The 22,905-nt window shown below is 37.7% G+C and overlaps 1 protein-coding gene across 8 annotated transcripts in view; it reads left to right on the top strand.

Annotated features, from left to right (window-relative positions):
• The window catches only part of ARHGAP18 (Rho GTPase activating protein 18), a 201,694-nt gene that overhangs the window by 158,401 nt on the left and 20,388 nt on the right, over positions 1–22,905 (top strand). For all 8 annotated transcript variants that reach the window (XM_042253451.2, XM_060419603.1, XM_004011310.5 and 5 more), the window contains exons 6-11: positions 3,849–4,014; positions 6,372–6,463; positions 11,387–11,464; positions 15,487–15,646; positions 18,038–18,120; positions 22,557–22,763. In XM_042253451.2, the coding sequence (XP_042109385.1) occupies positions 3,849–4,014; positions 6,372–6,463; positions 11,387–11,464; positions 15,487–15,646; positions 18,038–18,120; positions 22,557–22,763 (786 nt within the window). The remainder of the gene's footprint in view (positions 1–3,848; positions 4,015–6,371; positions 6,464–11,386; positions 11,465–15,486; positions 15,647–18,037; positions 18,121–22,556; positions 22,764–22,905) is intronic.

Genomic DNA, 22,905 nt, shown 5'->3' with positions numbered 1-22,905 from the left:
CATGTTCTCAACTCCTATGCACTATACTATTGACCTTGGAAATTACGCTGAAAATTCACTAAGGCTGAATATGAATAATATCTACTGTTGTTCTTTTAATGTTTTTATGGGGAAACTGTATCACAAAAATAGAAGAATTATCTCTTTTCTCCTATAGTGGACTCTCTTGAGAATATAGCAGATTCTAAAGAAGATTCTGTCAAAGGTTCTACAACAAACTATAGAAGATTCTCTCTTGTAGTTGAGTTTGCTTGAAAGGAATTCGCTGCTAAATTGCCAAAAGTTGTAGGTTTTAGGAAATGTTCTAGGATGGTAACTCTCAAACATTTTGGTCCTGTAACCCCCTACAGACTCTTAAAAAAATTATTGAGGACTTCAAAAAGCTTTTGTCTAATCAGTCAGGATGGATGTTGGTATTGAGAATAACTGCCTCACCTTGCAGTGCTTTGGTGAGCGCTCAGATGCATGGCCTTCTGGCCGGGAACCTGTGATTCCTATTGTTGGAGCATTCACTGTCTCCCTGTAGGTTGCAGCTCTCTGTGTTTGCTCTGGCTGGCCTAAGAAAGAAGGCATAAACAGATTTCTACAGAAGCTATGATTCCTTGGAAGACTCTGAGGAGATGAAGAAGGCTGGTACAAAGTGATTTTGGAATGTAAAGAATTTCTTTGGATTGAGTTCTGTGGAAGTTGGTCACTGACTGTGCTCTTAAGCTCTGAAATATAAATAAGTAGTCTAGGGAATAGTTTCTCTTGATGATTAATTAAAAGTACTGTCTGTGTCGTGGGGAGGAGCCCGGGGTGCTTTTCTTTATGTCAGTTATACCTATGGATATTTACCATGATATAAATTAAAATAGAAAAATTTAAACTATTAATCCATTAAAATTTATTATTATGGTAAACATAAATAACATTTTTATGAAAAAGTTGTATTTTCTAAAACAAACTGCAGTCAGATTCTTTACCATCTGAGCCACCAAGGAAGCCCATATTATAAATGAAAATTGAAAAACATTTAAACTATTAATCCATTTAAAATACAATATTATGGGGAACATAAATAATATCTTCATTTAAAATAGTCATTTTTCCAAAACAGATTTTTGTTTGTTTGTTTTTAATTAATTTATTTCTTTTAATTGGAGGCTAATTACCATATTGTAGTGGGTTTTGCCATGCACTGACATGAACCAGCCATGGGCGTACATGTGTCCCTCATCCTGAACCCCCCTCTCAACTTCCTCCCCATCCCATCCCTCAGAGTTGTCCCAGTGCACTGGCTTTGAGCTCCCTGTTTCACGCCTCGAACTTGGACTAGAGATCTGTTTCACATATGGCAATATACACGTTTCAGTGCTGTTCTCTCAAATCGTCTCACCCTCACTTCTCCCAGAGTCCAAAAGTCTGTTCTTTATATCTGTGTCGCTCTGCTATCTCGCATATAGGGTCATCATTACCGTCTTTCTAAATTCCATATATATGCATTAATATCCTGTATTGGTGTTTTACATTTTAGCAACTCTCTAATGTCTGGCTTGAGTTTATGTCATTTGGATTCTCATATTTGCTTCTGTGTTCAGTCTGTTGGCAATACCACATTTCTTATAAAAACTCTGAAAAACTCCACTGTACACCATAAGAGAATAAGAGTGAAAAAGACAGATAATGTCTTAGTGTTATTAAAATAGTATTGACCTCTTCAGTCAGTTCAGTTGCTCAGTTGTGTCCAGCTCTGCAACCCCATGGACTGCAGCACACCAGGCCTCCCTGTCTGTCACCAACGCCTGGAATTTACTCAAACACAAGTCCATCGAGTTGGTGATGCCATCCAACCATCTCATCCTCTGTCATCCCCTTCTCCTCCCTCCTTCAGTCTTTCCCAGCATCAGGGACTTTTCCAGTGAGTCAGTTCTTCACATCAGGTAGCCAAAGTATTCGAGTTTCAGCTTCAGCATCAGTCCTTCCAGTGAATATTAAGGGCTGATTTCCTTTAGGACTGACCGATTTGATCTGCTTGCAGTCCAAGGGACTCTCAAGAGTCTTCTCCAACACCACAGTTCAAAAGCATCAATTCTTCGGCGCTCAGCTTTTTTTATAGTCCAACTCTCACATCTATACATGACTACTGGAAAAACCATAACTTTGACTAGATGGACCTTTGTTGGCAAAGTAATGTCTCTGCTTTTTCATATGCTATCTAGGTTGGTCATAGCTTTTCTTCCAAGGACCAAGCGTCTTTTAATTTCATAGCTGCAGTCACCATCTGCAGTGATTTTGGAGCCCAAGAAAACAAAGTCTCTCACTGTTTCCATTGTTTCCGCATCTATTTGCCATGAAGGGATGGGACTGGATGCCATGATCTTTGTTTTCTAAATGTTGAGGGTTTTTTTTTTGTTTTTTTCTTGTTGGTTATCCACTTTATTTTTATTTTTTTTAATTTAAATTTTTATTTTTACTTTATTTTACTTTACAATACTGTATTGGTTTTGCCATACATTGACATGAATCTACCACGGGTGTACATGCGTTCCCAAACATGAACCCCCCTCCCACCTCCCTTCCCATAGTTAACTTTTTCACGCTCCTCTTCCACTTTCATCAAGAGGTTCTTTAGTTCTCCATTGCTTTCTGCCATAGGGTACTGTCATCTACATATCTGAGGTTATTGGTATTTCTCCCGGCAATCTTGATTCCAGCTTGGCTTCATCCAGCCCTGCATTTCCCATGATGTACTCTGCATATAAGTTAAATAAGCAGGGTGACAGTATACAGCCTTGATCTAATCCTTTCCCGATTTGGAACCAGTCTGTTGTTCCATGTCTGGTTCTAACTGTTGTTTCTTGACCTGCATATAGATTTCTCAGGAGGCAGGTCAGGTGGTCTGGTATTCCTATCTCTTGAAGAATTTTCCACAGTTTGTTGTGATCTACACAGACAAAGGCTTTGGCATAATCAATGAAGCAAAAGTAGATATTTTTCTAGTATTCTGTTGCTTTTTCAATGATCCAACGGATATTGGCAATTTGATCTCTGGTTCCTCTGCCCTTTCTAAATCCAGCTTGAACATCTGGAAGTGGAAGTTAACCTCTTTAGATTCCTTGAAAAGAGTATTGGGTACCTATATGGCTCCCTGGACCACACTTTGAGAACTGCTACTTTAGGATATGGCTTTTGTATGTCCATTTTACAAAAAGGGTCGGTTAGAGAATTGCCAGAAGTCACACACAGCGAGATAGCAGTTAGATGACTGATAGATGGTGGCTCTAAAGTCCCTGCTTTTGGTTTCCCCTCTGCTCTCCCCTTCTCCCCAGTGCTGCACAGTCCTTTTGTACCTGCCTTATTTGGGTATCATATATCTGAATATATAATATTATCTATATCAATACAATGCCATACTATATATATATATGACAATTAATAATAGTGTAGATAAATGGTTCCTGGCATGCACCAGTGGTTTCTCCTACTCTTCTTTCACCTCCTATGTCTTCTTCCTCACAGTTTGTCTTGACTTGTAATTTTTCTTGGTTCTTAAAGGTCAGTTAACTTGTTTGTTTGTTTTCTCCTTTTGTTTTACTGTCTCTTTTGTCCTCTTGGCCACTGATATTCACACTCCTAGTCCATGGTCTGGTTCTGCTGTCAGTCATACTTCACACATTGACTCCCTGCAGGTTTGGGATCATCATTAAGACAGGATTGCTCTTCATTCTGGCTGGAGAAATTCCTCCATGGCTTGCATCGTCAGCACTCTGAGAATGAATTCTTTTCATAGTTATAATTTTGTCATCTTTCATTAAAAAGAGGTTAGGTCTTGTAAACCTTTACTGTATTAATGATGTTTATTTTAGACCTACAGAGTGCGAAAAGACAAAACAGGCACCACCAGGATTGGTGACCTAGCGCCCCAGGACATGAAGAAAGTTTGCCATTTAGCCCTAATTGAGCTGACTGCCCTCTATGATGTCTTGGGTATTGAACTGAAACAACAGAAAGCTGTGAAAATCAAAACAAAAGGTAATTTTGAAACAAAAACCAGTTGAATTTACTCCTGAGCTAGTAAGAATGAGCTTGGCTTTTTAGGAGTATCCTTTCTGGGGTGCGGGAAATGCAAATAACAAATTGCCTATAATCCGCACATGAATACATCTAAAGTTAGGATTCCAAAATTTTTGTAATTTGATAAATCTGTCTCCTAGATTATAGAAAATAAAGGCATAATCAAATATTTAATTACCATGAAAAAAAAGGAAATTCTCTTCAAGGATTCTGCTCTCTCCTTTGAAAGCTGTATTTAAAAACAATGTTTGGTACATATACTTATTTCTAAGACTGGATCTTGACAACTGACTTTAATATGGTTAATCCTCATCAATTATTTTTGCTTTATTTATTTGATAACAAATGCACAGGCAGTTAGTAGTATGTCTCTTTGTTCATTTACAATCTACTTTTAACTCTTTTGCAAAAAATATTCTTCCCTCTTTGAAGACAGTAATGTGATTTTGGCATATAATATCCCTAAATTGTGCATCTCTTGCATATACAGTTTTTTTTTTCTTTGTAATCAGCTTGCTTTCCCCATTATATAAATAGGCGCTTTTTTTTTTTTTAATAATATGGTAGAAAACAAACACCTCCTCAGTTCTTGTTTTTTTCCAAGATTTTATTCATCTGAAAATCCAGATAATTTTCTGTTGATAAAGCTTTACTATTTAGGAATCTCTGACATCTTATTTAACTTTAAAGATATCTCTTAAAGAAAAACCAAGAATGGGGATTATTGAGTTGCTATGGTAACGTTAGCAAAGACAAGTATTCATCTGATGTAAGTTTTAGAGGCAGTTTCTCTGTAGGTCTGAAGTGTACCTTCCCTCAAGTCTTCTCTGCCATGCTGGGCCCCAGAAGACCCCATTCTGTGTTTAGTTCCTTTGAGTGAGTATTTTAGCTTAAGGCTTGTGATGGTGAATTTCTGAGTCAAACAGTTCTGGTTTTCCACAAGTCCATTATGGATAAAGACTTCAGATGCTTTTTCAAAAGCTTATCACAAAGTCTTCTCCAGATACAAAATAAAAATTTAATTTAAATAATTGTGAAAAAAAAATAGTTGTGACTCAGTGTTCAAGACTTTCAGAGTGACTTAGAGAGGCCTTTTAAATTTTATCTCAGAATTGCCTCCTACCAGACAGAGAAATATTAAGCCATCCTCATTAAAAGTACCACTATTAATAGATTTTGTTTCCATCTTTTTTATATTTTTGTATCTTATCTAAGATATTTGTGTTATAAACTAGAATTTGACATTAAAAAATAAGGACTTCCCTGGCGGCTCAGATGGTAAAGTGTCTGTCTACAATGCGGGAGACCCGGGTTCGATCCCTGGGTCAGGAAGATCCGCTGAAGAAGGAAATGGCAATCCACTCCAGTACTATTGCCTGGAAAATCCCATGGACAGAGGAGCCTGGTTGGCTACAGTCCATGGGGTCGCAAAGAGTCGGACACGACTGAGCGACATTCCTGTTCCTGTTCCTGTTTCAAAGATTGTGCTTTTCTTAATTCCTAAACTAAAAGTTATTTACTAGGTTACTGAAATTGCTCTGAATGTCAGTTTCCAATGTCTGTTTTTATATCACAGGATAATCCCCCTTTTCTTGTTCACAAATGATTTATATCTCCCTGGTGATGTGTGTTACACTTTTTTGCTATAACTGTTCACTCAGTGATGGGTGTGGGGTAGGAGGTGCTGGGTAGAAGCTATGCTTACATCAGACTGAAAGCATATAATTTTAATTTAGAAAAATTATAAATTATTACCTGTCATGTCTTCTGGAGTTATTCCCAAGTATATAAAAAAACAAATTTAAATTCACAAAGACCAAGTATCTACTGTGTTCTCTGAAGAAGAACATTTGTAGAGCAAGCTCATAATCTTGGCTGATTTTCCAAAAAGCAAATATTTATACTTTGCTGTATTATAGAATATTGAATGTCAGTTAAGTATGGAAGAGATGAGTGATATTTGCTTTAAGCGAGAACTTTTAATTTGATTACATTTAGTCAATTATTTGCATGTTTTGCCTATTCCCACAGCACTCTATTTCTTTTTTGTAACAGTTTATACTTTTCTAATTATTTTGGTGATGATCTATAATCATTAGTTTAGTTGTCTTTGCTTGCTAGATTGCTCTATAACGTGGAGCAAGAATTTTCCAACTAAGTTGTGTTTACCTAATTGGTAGACAGTGTCACTCACTTAGATGCTCGATATAGTTGTATGATTGAATGACAATATCAGGAATCTGGTACCTTAACATTTTTGCATTAATATTTCATAGGTTGATGAAAGTGAAGAGATTTTGTTGTTGTTTTTGCAGATTCTGGCCTTTTTTGTGTCCCATTGACAGTATTGTTAGAACAAGATCAGAAGAAAGTACCAGGAACTCGAATACCTTTGATATTTCAAAAAGTAAGTAGGCCCAAATGGGTCAGCATAGAGACAGCATACTTGAGATAATGGTGTTTTGTTTTTGTTTTTGCATACACACTATTATAATATAGTTTTCCAATTGATATGCTCTTTTATTTTATGCTTTGGTTTTTCTGTTCAGAAAACAGATTTGTTTCAAGGGCTCATAATTTTTATTTCATGGTGATGCTTTCAGTATTATTTCTTGTAACTGTGATTACCTGGCATCATTTTCCTGTCTTATATTAGCTGGCTTTGTATAATTGAGATTTCAATTCTATAATACATAGGAGTGGGGACTGCTGGTAAATTTCTAGGGAATTGAATCCTCATGAATATTTTATGCCTGTATGTATTTTCCAAGCTTTCCTATTTACAGTGAGGATGTCCAATTTAATTTACTAGTGCCTTCTTCCAAAGTAGGCAAAGAAACCATAAAGTAGAATTAGAAAATGATTGCTAAACTATAAAGTCACTTGTGTAGCCAACACTCAATTATTCATAAGGGGATTATCTATGACAATATAAAAGTTTCAGTCTAACCTCTGAGCCATCATTGTTCAGAAACACAGATTACATTGGATAAAAGACAGGGAATACCCCTGAGGAAGGCTAGTCACATCAGTTGTAGGCTACCCAAGACAGATTTTACAACATCTCAAGCATCTCAGTTTCTGAAAATTCATGGGTAGCAAGAATGGCAGTAGTAATGTTCTCAGTTGTTTGGCTCAACAAAGCCATTTAATACTTAAGCTTAATCTACTTGGCACCAATTCTTCCATTATTCTAAGCCAGTCATTTACTATCTTACCTATTAATACTAAGCTCTGATTTCTTCATTCCTCATAATCACCATTACATCCAAACCTGTGTCTCAGTGTTTCTCCTGATGGACTTTGTTGTAGACAGCTTGTTCTACTCACCAGCTTCCTCTAGTCATTACCTGCAGAACCTGTGTCTGTGTGGATAGTTATTCATGGTGTCTGTGATAACCAGAGAGATGCTTATAAATGGAGACCGTAGATTCAAGTTCTTTTAATGGCAGTAAATGGTGTGAGTTACTTATGCAGATGGACAAAGCATGGATCTCAGCAGACCCTTTTCCAGTGTATTGGGGCTATTCAGAGAAACCGCATTGGTAGAAGATTTCTCTTTCTCTCTCTCTCGGAGAGAGATGCTCAATAAATCTAATTAAGTAAATGAAGGAATGAGTGTGTGTTGGGGAGGGGGAGAGAGAGATACATGCAGCCACACACACACACACACACACACACACGTGCTTTCCTTCGTTCACTTATTCAATAATATTTATTGAGCATCTGTCTCTCTCTCGGGGTCAGGGGTGGGGAGAGAGAGATTTATTATATGTTAAAGAATTAGCTTCTGCAATTGTGGGGCCTGTCAAGTCTGAATTATGTACAGCAAGCTGGAAACACAGGCAAGGGTTAACATTTCAGGGTCGAGTCTAAACTCTGCAGCTGGAAACTCCTGTGGAGTTTCTGTGTTGCATCTTGAGGCAGAATTGTGCTGCTTTGGGGAACCTCAGTCCGGGTTCTTACAGCCTTCATCTGACTGGATGAGGCCCACTCGCATTATGGAAAGTAGTGCTTCACTCAAAGTCTACAGGTTAAATGTTAATCGCATCTGAAAAACGCCTTTACAGCAACATCTAGACTGGTATTTGACTAAATAGCTGGGTACTGTAGCCCAGCCCAGTTGACACATCAGATTCAGCATCACGTCAGCGAAGAGCAAGCATTGGTCCCAACAGAAGTCAGTGTTGCCTCCTGGTCAGACTCAGGATTGCATCCAGTCCCCTATCATTTTCTCTTGACATTGTTTTCATATTTAGTCAGTTTACATTTTTGGTCTCTTCAGACTTCTTAGAGACTCAGACTACCTACCAGTTTGAAATCTTTGGATAAGAGCCTTAAAGATTTTGGGTTCATATAAAAAATAAAAGAATATAAAGAGCTTTCTATTAGATAACACTCATCTGTTAGTATCCCCTCTGGATGATAAGCAAAAAAAAAAAAAAAAAATCACTGTGATCTATCCTGAAAAGTATTTTTTAATTTATCATCTGACAGTGCAATTAGGTACTTCCTTAATTTTATTGAAAGGAAAGAACTGAAAGCCACTGATTTGCAAAAATTTTTATTCTCAGTCTTAACAGATTATATTTTATCAGATATTGAGAAATATACCTCAAAGAGGCTTTAACAAAGCTTATCTAATATCTATAAATTGTATCTGGTTCCCCATGCCACTCCACCCCCCCCCCCACCCCACACCTTAGAAACACACTGTTTAAACCATATTCCCAAAAGCACTGGAGAAATAGAAATATTCTTAACTTTTATCTATGGCAAAATTCTGGCAAATTAGTAAATCATATTTTCATAATAAAGTATTATTTGTATTTTAACAATGACAGTAGAATGTAGCTAAAATATGTTATTCTCAAAGTGAGAAATAATGAGAAAAATGACAGTGTCTATATACATTCTCTGTTGAATGCTAATATTCAGCATTAGAGAATAATAAAAAAACAGTAAAATATAAAAATGTAAAAATTATTCTTGTTCAGTTATTTAGAAATCATCAGTTTTGCCTGTGTATTTAATAAAAGCAAAATTTGTCTTACTGCTAAGAACTAATTTGATCCAGCTACTGGCATGCAATTTTATTTTTTGTTAATAGAATATTTTAAACATTTTATAAGATGAAATAAATTGCTAGTATGTTGAATAAATGTCACATGGGTATTATTTGATATATTTAGTTTTAAATACTTTATTGAATAATGTTCATCTAATCTAAAATGATTCATTTAAAGATTTTTTTTCCCGATGAGTTTTTATCCAGTGTAACTTGAAAAATGTCTCGAAAATCATTCCAGTTGAATTTTTGAAATTCAGTGCTTCTATTTTCAATCAGTAATAACTTCTTGGGAGACTACTGTTTGCTTTGTTCTTACCTGACTAACTCAAAATTAGTACAGACTTTGGCCATAATCCAGGAATATAAGAGGTGGGGTCATGGAGGAACAATTGTGCCCTCTTCCAGTGTCTGTGTGCTACAATAAATCGTATTTCAGAACATCTAGATAAAGGTCATGACGTGACTTAGCAGCAGCAGATAAAGGTCAAAAGACTTCATTCATGATGCCATGCTTTGCTCCTACTAGACATTTTCATAAGGATGGGAACAATAGTAAGCTTTATGTTATTTATATGGTGAGGGCAGTGGCACCCCACTCCAGTACTCTTGCCTGGAAAGTCCCATGGACGGAGGAGCCTGGTGGGCTGCAGTCCATGGGGTTGCTAAGAGTCTGACACGACTGAGCGACTTCACTTTCACTTTTCCCTTTCATGCATTGGAGAAGGAAATGGTAACCCACTCCAGTGTTCTTGCCTGGAGAATCCCAGGGACAGGGGAGCCTGGTGGGCTGCTGTCTATGGGGTCGCACAGAGTCGGACACGACTGAAGCGACTTAGCAGCAGCAGCAGCATGTTATTTATAAAGCCTTGGTAAATCATTAAGGAGGTTTCTCTGAAAAAAAAAATTAAAATTTTATAATGTTTTGGCACTCTGGAAGATGTTGTGCCTCGGGGTATGCAGAGGGTATTATAGTAAGTTTGGGGCTGAGAGAAAAGTAGGTTTGTCTTTTAGAAGAAGGCTATTGTGAAAGGAGGGGAATGGATGGTAAGGAAAGCCTATATGATGCTAGCAATTCCTTATATTTAAATTGAGAACAAGGAAATTGATTTTTTGAAATAGTCAGTGAAAAGTGAAAGTCGCTCAATAATGCAACCCCATGGACTGTAGTCCGCCAGGCTCCTTGGTCCATGGAATCTTCCAGGCAAGAATACTGGAGTGGGTTGCCAGTCCCTTTTCCAGGGGATCTTCCCAATCCAGGGATCAAACCCAGGTCTCCCACATTGCAGGCGGATTTTTTACCATCTGAGCCACCAGGGAAGCCCTTAAAATAGTCAAGTGAAAGTTGCTCAGTTGTGTCCGACTCTTTGCGACCCCATGGACCATACAGTCCATGGAATTCTCCAGGCCAGAATACTGGAGTGGGGAGCCTTTCCCTTCTCCAGGGTATCTTCCCAACCCAGGGACTGAACCTAGGTCTCCCACATTGCAGGTGGATTCTTTACCAGCTGAGCCACAAGGGAAGCTAAAATAGTCAAGTACCCCCTAAAAACCATTTGTGTACTGCCCAGGGTATGCATATTCTGATTGAAAGTCTCTGCCAAGAAACTAACCACTTCCTAGCTTCCAGTGTTATGTCATTGAAATTTCTCCATTTTCTTATTGTGGGTTTCTGCCTTATTAAAACAAACAAAAAAAACTTAGAGATCTGTGTGTATTCATCAGGTATGATTTAGAAACCCCATACCAAAACTGTTTTTTTTTTTTTTTATCTAAGTTTACCACCAAAAGCTTAAAGCCTAAAAATGAATATTTGCAAGCAGGTTTTTTTTCCTTCTATCATAAACAATTTTTTCTTTGAACACACTGAAAAGGAGGTGTAAATATGCAAATTCTGTAATTTCATAAGATTTATTTGATTGCAGAATGTGTGTTTCTGAAAAAGCAGAAGAAATGGATCATCTTAGTTACTTTTAAACACTGAACATGGGTCAGTGTCTATCTGGGATATTGCAGGTGTTGTGTGAAGTTACATACTTTTGTTCCAAAGGACCCAACTTTTTCCAAATTACAACTAAAGTTTTGGAATATATTGGCTTAAAGATGAGTAGTGATTGTGCCATAGCATTCAAAACTTAGTGAAATCCCATTAACATGTCACTGTATTCAGTTTGTATGTATGTATGTATGAAGGAGATGTTAACTTTGAGACTGTGCTTATTAAGAATGCCAAAATCAGAATGTCCTTCTGTTTATACACAGCTGATTTCTCGCATTGAAGAGGGAGGTTTGGAAACCGAAGGTCTCTTAAGAATCCCTGGAGCTGCTGTTCGAATCAAGGTGATTTCTTGGTTCTACTCATGTAAATAACTTTGTTTAATTAAACTTTTTTGCATCTGCAAAGCTCAGTTGTCCTCCCCACTCTTTTTCCCATTTTAGAAGATGAAAAAACATAAAAACATGTTAACATTCAGTTTCTATTAGCTTTTCTACAGCCTCTTCTGATTGTAAATTTTGACTTTTCTTTTCAAAATCACCCTATTACCAGTAACAATACTGTGATAAATAAAGAGGCTCTCTTATTACTCTCCAACTGTGCAATATAAAATAGGAACAAAAGTAAACAAGCAGAAGACAAGAGCAGTTCTGTCCTGCTGATGGAGAGAGAACATGATGAGTCAAAATACTGAGAGGACTGCTGACAGTCTGCATGGGTAACAGTGTGAGATTTATTTCTTTTTCTGTTTTAAAGGGCAGGATGGTAAACTCCACCAGGTGGGCAGAGTAGGGGACTTGACATTAATCTCTGTACATTGTCGGTCTTAGTGAGCTGGCAAAATGAGATTGTCTTAACCACTCCTGGCTGTCCCAGTTCCTTGGCTCACTGGATCCAAGGGTAGCCTGAGTCTGGCTTGTGAATGAGTCAAGGGGATTCCCAGGCTTTCTAGTTGGAACCCCCTTTCTCACTCCCCTTCTTTCTTTTTTCTCAAGATGACGTTTCTTTCCCACATTCCTAGGATACTGTGTGTCCTCCTCCTTTCTCTGTTCCTGACTCCTGCTCTGGGGAATCCAATATCCAATGAATGCTTGGTCTAAGTAGAATTACCCTGCAGATGATGTAGATGGAATGTGCATCTCTAGGGATTTGCATTTTATGGGGATTTCATACTTGGAATTGTAGCTCTATCTGGAAAACTTATCTAGGGAATTTTTTTGATTATCAGTCATTAACAACCTCCTTAACTCTTATCCTCCAAATTCAGCTCTAGCTCTAGAAAGATAACACAAGTCACTGGCCACATCCAGTAGTTTGTCTTCCTGAATTTGTAAATCCAAGAAAAAATAGGATAAAGGGAAGAGATATTCCCTGTTCATCTCCTCAAGATGTATCCTGTATGAGCTCTTTAGAGCTAGATCAGGAAGAAAAGACTCTTGGTGGGTGTACACTCTCCTGGCCAGTCATGGCCATGGCAGTGCCAGGTCTGTGCCAAGATTCCACAGTTTGCATCACTTGCTGATTTTGTTAAGCTTCTTCAGTTTAAAGCACTAGTTTCAGCTTCCATGGCTCTTACCACACTGTGATCTCAGTTTAATTGAATTTGAGTAACCTGATAAATCATGAGAAATGCTGGGCTGGATGAAGCACAATCTGGAATCAAGATTACCGGGAGAAATATCAATAACCTCAGATATGGATGACACCACCCTTATGGCAGAAAGTGAAGAAGAACTAAAGAGCCTCCCGATGAAAGTGAAAGAGGAGAGTGAAAAAATTGCCTTAAAGCTCAACATTCAGAAAACTTAAGATCATGGCATCTGGTCCCATCACTTCATGGGAAATAGATGGGGAAACGGTGGAAACAATGTCAGACTTTATTTTGGGGGGCTCCAAAATCGCTGCCAATGGTGACTGCAGCCATGAAATTAAAAGGCGCTTATTCCTTGGAAGGAAAGTTATGACCAACCTAGACAGCATATTTAAAAGTAGAGACATTACTTTGCCAACAAAGGTCCATCTAGTCAAGGCAATGGTTTTTCCAGTAGTCATGTATGGATGTAAGAGTTGGACTATAAAGAAAGCTGAGCGCCAAAGAATTGACGCTTTTGAACTGTGGTGTTGGAGAAGACTCTTGAGAGTCCCTTGGACTGCAAACAGATCCAACCAGTTCATCCTAAAGGAGATCAGTCCTGAGTGTTCATTGGAAGGACTGATGTTGAAACTGAAACTCCAATACTTTGGCCACCTGATGCGAAGAGCTGACTCATTTGAAAAGACCCTGATGCTGGGAAAGATTGAAGGAGAAGAAGGGGATGACAGAGGATGAGATGATTGGATGGCATCACCAACTCAATGGGCATGAGTTTGGATAAATTCCAGGAGTTGGTGATGGACAGGGAGGCCTGGCATGCTGCAATCCATGGGGTTGCAAAGAGTTGGACACTATTGAGCGACTGAACTGAACTGAACTGGTTATATATATACCCTGCTCACAAAAGTCATTCAACTTGCATCCCCTGGGTCTGATGTCTGATGCACAGAGGTCCCCAAAACTGTTCAGGTGCTCTTGTAATTTTGATACGTGGCCACTGTCTCACTTCATTTGCTGACACCTGCGGCAGTTTCACCACCAGTCAATCAGGAACAGTGTGTGTGATTGGGAGATGAGTCCTGTCGAGAAATACATTCTCTAACAGAGAGTCTCTCAGAGCCCAGTTACATGACTCCATTCTACCCATCTTAGCAAGAACACTGGTTCCCACATCACTGTTCATGTCCCGCGTTAGCAAAAGGTGATGGCCAACTCAGGAGAATCATAAACATGTTTACTTTAGTACACAAGGATGGATGTAATGTGGATTTCACATTTTGACAAGATCACTGGCAGAGGAGTGAATTCAACTACATGTAACTTCTTAGAAGGTCAACTGGCTCAACACAGCCTGTTATCACAGACTGAATGATACGGCAGCTGGTCTCTGTTTTATACATAATGTAAAGACGACATGCAAAAATTTAGGGTTGTCATTCTTCCTTCCCCACCAAATTTCTTGACTCTCCCTCCCCTTCCATCCTCTCCTCCTCCTCCTTTTCTCTTTGCTCACTTTTCCCTCTTCTTTGTTCTCTCGCCCCCTTTCTCCCTCTTCCACAGGCCTTCTTTCCTTCCGTCCCTTCCTCCCCATCTGCTTCCCCCTCCCTTCTTTCATCCCTCTCTCCTCCCGCCTTTCTTTCCCCTCATTTCTAGGTTTGCCTTTGTGTATTTCACCGATTACAAAAAATAAGTAGGGTAGAGGATGGAATTGTGTTGGGAAGAGAGAGTGTAATAAATTCACCTTACAGGAAAAACAAAGAACATTTCTTGGGAGAACAGTTTCAAATATTAGAAGGGAGTGACAGGAACTTGGAAGGGTTTCTAATATAATAGGATTTATGCCACAGTGGAAAAGCATATAGAAAATAGTAATTATGAAACAAAACTGATTTATTATTAATAATTTGTCTGGCAGATTTTGTGGAGTCCTTGAGGTAAATGAATTAGGTACTTCTAGTTCCACAAGGACTCCAGCTGTTTTTTGCAGCTGGCAGCAGGATGGCTGGGTCACTGACACCCTATGTGTGTAAGACGGGGTGTACTAATGTATTTTTCGTACCTCATTTGCTATGGAACTTGGTTTTCCATTTCCCAGAGGTGACTAATCAGAGGTGGCCTTTTGCTTTAGGTCCATAGATTGATTAAGTATTTTGTTATATAATTTACTTCTAAATAAAGCACAGACTTTTTCTTTAAATAATTTTTTAAAAGTTGGTGAAAAATTATAGTATCTAAGTAAAGCCCCCAAGTGTAAAGTCTGTTTTAACTGTTCTTTTATTTCAGCCTCTGCTGCTTAAGGTTTGTTGCCTATCCTGGAAAATGTGTAAAGTTTTGGAATTCTAGACCTTAGGTATCATTTTCATTGATGAATTACACTTGGGGTAGGAGAAGGAATATTTTTCTGAGTAATAGAAAAGTGTTGGCCTTTAGTAGTTTCAGATGTCTTTTCAAAAAAGTAACATCTTGGGACTTCCCTGGTGGTCTGGTGGTTAAGAACCAGCCTTGCAACGCAAAGGAAACAGGTTGGGGAACTAAGATTCCCCCATGTTGTGGGCAACTAAGCTTGCCAGCCACAACTACAGAGCCTCCACACTGCAACGAAAGACCTCATGCAACCAAATTAATAAATAAATATTAAAAAAGCAAATAATAAAAAGCCACAAAAGAGTAGAATCTCTTCTGAAGTGGGAAGTATATCAGTCTCAGCAAGGAAAAATAAATCAACTTATTGGTAGCTTTTTTTTTTCCCCCTTTCTCTCTTCTGCCTTTCAGAATCTTTGCCAAGAACTAGAAGCAAAGTTCTATGAAGGGACTTTTAATTGGGAAAGTGTCAAGCAGCATGATGCCGCCAGCCTGCTGAAGCTCTTTATCCGGGAGCTGCCCCAGCCACTGCTCAGTGTAGAATATCTCAAAGCTTTCCAGGCTGTCCAGAGTAAGTGCCACCCCTCTTTGAAGCAATCCTTGAGTCAGTGCCATCCATATTAATTGGTTTAATGACATTTTGCTTTGTGAAGAATATAACCAGATATATTTGGGTAGACACACTGACTCATTGATGTCAGTGAGTAATAAAATGCCACTCGATGTTTTCTTTTCCTTTATAAATATACATCTAGGAGTAAATAGATAATAGATCTATCCATATCTCTTCAGGTGGGGATTAATTATGTACCCTTTAAGCAATACAGTGTATGTGTTTTCATATTAAAAGCTGGAAACGTCACATTTATTTTTTGATAGAATGAATCACGTAAGCTTTCTGATACATTTTTCTTGCCAAGTGTTAAAAGCAACACTTACCGGAGAAGCTGTGGATTAACAGTTATCATAAAAGCACAAGGAGATGTGACAGAGTCTGTGATTATTTCCTGAAAAATTAGCTTTTGAAATTGTCATGCAGAAACATGGAACAAATCATTTGACTGCTTCGTTGGTCAGAGGGGCAACAGATTCTTATGTCTTTCCATTTTGTGGTCTTGGGCAGGCTCCAAATTAACGTCTTGAATAGTTCTCAATTCCTTTCCAGTGAACAGAGAGATCTGATGAGGTTCATGTACTGGCATAATTATCCCTTTTAGTCATAGAGACCATCAAAAAAGGAAAAATGCTGTCACCACATTCTAGTGACCAAGCCATACTTTAACTTCCAAATTGGCACACTTTTGAGAGTGAAAGAGAAGCACTGTTAATGATTATGCTGAACTGCAGTGTCAACCCGAACTTTTCCAGGCTATTCTTTTTTTTAATTAAAGTATACTGACACATAATATTATAGTAGTTTCACATGTACAATATTTGTTATTCGCATGCATTGAAAAGTGATCATAATGTCTACTTAACATCTGTAACCATTCATAATTATAGAAAAATGTTTTCTTGTAATGAGAACTTTAAAGATCTACTCTTAGTAACTTTAAAGTATGTAATAGAGTAGTATTAACTATAGTTGCCACTCATAGTCTGATGCAGAGTCAGTTGTGTCTTACTTTTTGCTACACTATGGACTGTGGTCCACCAGACTCCTCTGTCCAAGGGATTCTCCAGGCAAGAATACAGGGAATACAAGGAATGGATTGCCATGCCCTCCTCCAGGGGCTCTTCCTGACCAAGGGAACAAACCCGTGTCTCCTGCGGCTCCTGCATTGGCAGGTGAATTCTTTTACCACTGAGCCACCTGGAAAGCCGCGGTTGCCACGCTTGCATTATTTCCCAGAGACTTACTTCTTTTGTAATTGGAAGTTTGTACCTTTTGTCTGCCTTTAGCCATTTCCTGGCCTGACCCCAATACCTATGGTGGTTCAGATTGTTCCACCAATCTGTTCTCTGTATATATGTGAGCTGTTTTGTTTTTGTTTTAGATTCTATATATAAGTGAGATCATAAGATATTTGTCTTTCTCCATCTTATTTCACTTAGCATAATGCACTCAAGGTTCATCCATGTTGTTGAAAATGGCCAGATTTTTTTTTTTTTTTTTTTTTTACTGAATATTATTCCATTATGTTCCAAGCTATTCTTAAAGCATGTCATATTGAGATGTTTCCCATGGCTTATCTCATTTAAGGATAGGGATATTTTAAATGATATCATCATATCATTTATTTAGAATTTGGGGGGAAATATGACTGAAATTGTCATTTAAAATATTTTGTAATGGTTAGGTTGTGCTATTTTGCATATGTAGTCCTTAGATATGGATTGAAGGACCAAATTTATCCCTGAGAAGTTAAAGCAAGAATGATTCCAGATATCCACGAGTTTTACTTATTGGGATGGGGGTACTGAAAATAGGAAATATCAATAATAATAATGTACCTCTTCAACTCTCTCATTGCTGATTGGTTTTCTTATTCATCCCACAAATATTTATCGAACATTTATTGTGTTCCACGCTTTGTTTTAGCTTTTAACCATGGATACCACATAATTTGTTCACTCACCATGAGAAGAAGCTTCACTGTTACAGGTGCACTCTGACACTGTTTTATAAAAGGTCCAATCTCTCTGCTTTTTCGTTGGGGAATAATTATCATGCAGAAGTTAAAATTATTTCCAAAGCACTGTTGTGTGTCTGCAAACATAAGGCCACCGTCATACACTCACAGTTGGAAGTGAGCATTCCGAGAAAGAGAAAGCTCTACTTTAACAGCTGCTTCTCCTGATCTCCCCCCCACACCCTCTCAACAAGGCTTACTGCTCACTCATGGTGTCTCGCATTTCACAGTGATGTTTATGCCAAATAACTTTTTTCTTGCAAAACAGAAAAAGTAAAGAGAAGTTTTTGGTAAAGACAAGCATTCAGATGTATTTAATCTGTCTGCAGATCTTCCAACCAGGAAGCAACAACTGCAGGCTTTGAACCTTCTTGTCATCCTCCTGCCCGAAGCAAACAGAGACACACTCAAGGTCAGCTGGTTTCATTTACGCTAAATATCCCTCAGAACTAAGAGTCATTTTTCACTATTTGTGGCAAAACAAAATAATGGTATTGTGGAAATGTTAGTAGTTGTCTATAAAGTGAAGACCTGTTTTTAAGGAGAGATGGTGAAAGTCGTTAACTCTATTAATTTATTACCCAGGTTAGTCATGTTAATAGTATCATTAGCTTTTTTTTTTTTTTTTTTTTGGGTCTTTTTTTCAACTATAACATTTCTTCTACAGGTGATTGAGGTTCATTTGTTAATAAAAAACATGAATGTATTTTATTTTTTTCTTCTTTCTATTAGTCCTCTATTTTGCAGTTTTATTTAGTGAGCATGTACTAGTAAGGTAAAAATTGAATGTTTAAAAAGGAACTCCTAAAGCTCACCAAATATAGCCCATTGCTGCCTAAAGATGTTGCATGTGTTTGTAGTTCCAAGCAGTAGAGTTTGAAGTAAGTCATAATGATGAACTTGAAATGTTTGATTAGTCAAAAGATAAACCAACTCAAATTCTAGTCATTTCTCTAAGGGCTTACCCTGAGTTTCCGATCTATATCATCATTTCACAGTCATTTGGTCTGATAGTCATATGATTAAGTACCATTTATTATGTATCATCAGAAGCTTTCATAATAATCAGTGGATTGTTCCACATTGATTAGTTTTCCTTAATGGCAAAAAATTTTAGGGGAGTTAAAAAAGGTTTAATTATAAACTCTTAGAAAAAAATTTTTTAATTTAGAAAGCACATCTACCTTATGTTTTACTGTTACCTTAAAAAGTAAGTTTTATATACAAGTAAAAATTTTTTTATACAAGTAAGGGTGCAACCCTTGCCCATTTACCCCCTATAGTTCCTTATATTTAAAATGAAAAAGAATCACGTCAAAAAATTTCCTGTTGAGAAAACAAAACCACCAGTTGGTAAACCTTGGAAATGTTTTTCTGTACCTCATTAAGACTCCTTGAACTGAAACCAGGTGAGCAAATTCCATGCCCTTGGAGTAAATGTCAATACTCAACTTTTCTGCCTTGAAGTAGTTGATGAGGATTGCTGGAATGAAACATTACATTGCTGAAAGAGAACTTCCAATGAGTTGTTCCCTTTACTAAGTCAGAAAATAATCTTTCACGTCACTGATTAACTTTGTGAGTAGATGAGAATAGGTTTGGTTTGGTTTTGGAGACAGAGGCCAGCTCCAGGAAGGGTTGTATTCAAGCATCATGTGACCAAGACTGCTGTATATGGGTGGGTAGACTGTGGCTAAAATAGGGCCCAGGACGAGGTGGGGACTGATTTTCAGTCTGTTCTCTGCTTGTCAGCCATGCCCTTGTTACAGTTCATCAACTACCCAGAGAGAGGAAGTTAGTCCATCTTTTTTCTGATTCACATAAAGGTGCCTATCTGTGTGATGGCCCTGTGAATGGCCAATATAAAATGGAAATCGAAAGACACATGAGTTGCTTAAAATATGCCTACTTTCAAAAGAGTTCAACTAGTAGTGGAGGAAACACTTATTCCAATATGGTTACTATTGGGCAAGGTTGGCCCAGAACTCGTTCTTGGATTTTGCCTTTAAACCCCAGGCACATTCTTTTAAGACCAAATCTGTTTAAGAGTGTATATATATTTTTTTAATTTTAGTTTTACTTTTAGGACATAAAGTTACTAGAGCACAATTATGTAAGTAAGTGGAAAATACTTTCTTGGGGTAAAAAATTGGAAATTGCTAAACAATTTTATTAATTTACTTAAGCTTTAGTAGTTTAATTAGCCAGATCTGATAAAGGTTTCAACAACATGTCTAATAACAGAAATGCTGAAACAAGTATAGCATGCATACAAGAGAATAAACCATTTAAATTTACTTCTCTGAAAGAGAAGGGAAATTCATCACAAGATGATTTCAGGAAGCTTAGTGCAAACTTCCTCAATTTTTCCAATTATGCCACTCTTTCTATTGCCATTTGGAGGGATAGGATCATATACATGACTTGTATAGACTATTTCTACAGCACATCTAAGGGTTTGGAGGGACCATATTAAACCCTATGTCCTAATTTAAATCTAAGGCAATAGATGTCTTTAGGCAACTTGTTGACCAGGATTTTTTTTTTTTTAACAAATTTATGTGCATTTGAACTAGTGATCAAACCAACCTTTGACTTGGAGGAATAACAAAGACTAATGTTAACAGTGGGGAATCCATGTTAATGTTATTATTGACAAGCATTTATCTTTTTTGTAGTTTCAGCAAATTCATTGTATATATTTTGTTGCTTAATCTTGGCAGGCTAGGAAATTAGTATTCACATTTTATGAATAAGAAGACTTTAAGGAACGGGATTCCAAAAGGTTTACCCTAAGATCACACAGAGCTGATTAGTAACTAACTGTGAAGTTGCTCAGTCGTGTCTGACTCTTTGCGACCCCATGGACTGTAACCTACCAGGCTCCTCTGTCCATGGGATTTTCCAGGCAATAGTACTGGAGTGGATTGCCATTTCCTTCTCCAGGGGATCTTCCCAACCCAGGGATCGAACCCGGGTCTCCCGCATTGCAGGCGGACGCATTACCGTCTGAGCCACCAGGAAGTCAACTAACTGTACTGAGACTCAAACTGAGTTTTCAGAGAGTAGGTCCAGTGACATTTATATAACACCAGACTGGTGATAGATACTTTTTTTTTTTTTCGGCTGTACTCTGCCACATGTGGGATCTTAGTTCTCTGACTAGGAATCAAACCTATACCCCCTGCATTGGAAGCATGGAGTCTTAACCACTGGACCCAGGAAAGTCCTGGTGATAGAAACTTTTAAGAAAAGGCAGCTTTTATAGATCAGATGTAGTGACAATACATCCAGAGATGAAGTTCTTTCAGCAAAGCCTAGGCTAACATTTTATTAGTTTTATATCTATACACATAACATTCTAATATCTGATAGTAGTATTTTGATAACTATTGCATTATGCACACCACGTTTAAGTGGTTTATTACCTAAACTCTGTAATTTATGCTTGTAAAGAAAGACACTGTTTCCTGAATAATTATTCTGGTCTCTGGAACAAAATTAAATATTTTTTTCCAAACTTTACCAATTAATCTTTTGTTCTCATTTGAGACGGTATTGTTTCTATATAACCTTATTCTTGGATTACAGTTTAACTTTCTGAGCACTGGATCAAAAATTAGATACATGAATCTCATTGTTAGATAGTAAGGCTATGCCTTTAGTTTGTTTCAAACTTTGAGAGTCTATATAACAGCTAAACTGGATTCAAGATTGAGCTTATAGGAATTTTTTCCCCCCTAAAAATTTTGTGAGAGAAGAATAGTTTTTTGTTGTTGTTGTTGTTTTTCCATTTTGGCATAGTTTATTTGGCCTCTTTTACGTAGGAATTTTAGGCTAAATGTGAAAACATGCTTCTTTTAATAGTTAAGAGTTCAGAAACAAAGCCAGATATATAGGCAATTAAGTTACTTCTCCATTTGCTCACTCTATGACATCGGGTAAGTTACATCCATTCTCTTAGATGTTGTTTTCTCATCTGTATGATGGAAATCGGTACAACTTCTATTTCCAACCAGGATTAAGTGAAATGATGTCTATGAAGTTCTTAAAACAATGCCTTGCTCATAGATATCATTGACTATCTGTGCAGTTATTGTTGTTAATGGTTTAGACCAAAACTGATTCGCAGAAGAACTGGAAGCTTTCTGTCCTGGCAGAAGGGTGGTCTAAGCTGCCTGTGGTTGTTGTGGAGGAGGGGCTCGGAGGAGACTTAAGTATTGGTGATAGAGATGGGAAGTGCGTGGCATCAAACTGAGCATAAACTAGCTTGGTCTGGTGAAAAGCTGCTTTTCATTTTTTTTTTTTTTTCAATTCTCTTCTTTTTGTCTCTAGCTATTCCCCCTCCTCCCCATCAGAGTCTCCATTCTTTTTGGATTTCATGTCAGCCAGCTACTGAATCCCTTAAAACAAATGGAACTGAGATTGAATGAATCCTTTTAAAGTTTTTCTTTTCTTTTTTTAAAATTTTAATTCCTAGAGATAAAGTACAGCACTTCCTGCAAAGTGAATATTTGTTTGATATTTTAACTATTTTTCAGTGCTCCATGGCTTGGTAGGGATGCAGTCTGATGCTTCTCCATTCCTCTCTCCACCGGCAGCTCAGATGTGTGTCTCTTGCATCATTCCCCGGGGCCATAGTCCTTAGCAGACACACAGCACCACCTCAGGGTGTGTTAACCAGTGGAGCAGCTTTGAGGACAAGGCCCACTGGATGTGGCCAGCTGACTGTGGTTATGTTCAACTTAAGTTTTTTTTTTTAAGTATATGAAAATCTCATGTGCTACAGTGCTTTAATCTCTTATCTTCATGTACGAAACAGATCTCAAAGAGCCATTTTTGTTTCAGGCCCTGGTTGAATTTCTCCAAAGAGTTGTAGACAATAAAGAGAAAAATAAGATGACGGTCATGAACGTAGCAATGGTCATGGCCCCAAACCTCTTCATGTATCACTCATTGGATTTGAAGGCCGGTGAACAGCGAGAATTCGTAATGGCAGCCGGGATAGCTAATATCATGCACTTACTGATTAAGTATCAGAAATTCCTGTGGACAGTGAGTATACATTTTCAAGCTCTGTTAATGTGATAATATCTAGATCTTGAAGTCTTTATTATTTTTATATTGTTATAGTCTCTGCAAAAAAGTAACCAATATAGGTAATTTCAAATGCAGTTTAAAAAAAAAACTAATGTTT

This window comes from Ovis aries, chromosome 8 (genome assembly GCF_016772045.2).
Source record: "Ovis aries strain OAR_USU_Benz2616 breed Rambouillet chromosome 8, ARS-UI_Ramb_v3.0, whole genome shotgun sequence".
In the NCBI taxonomy this organism is placed as follows: Eukaryota; Metazoa; Chordata; class Mammalia; order Artiodactyla; family Bovidae; genus Ovis; species Ovis aries.
This window is presented reverse-complemented; position numbering and strand designations above follow the sequence as displayed.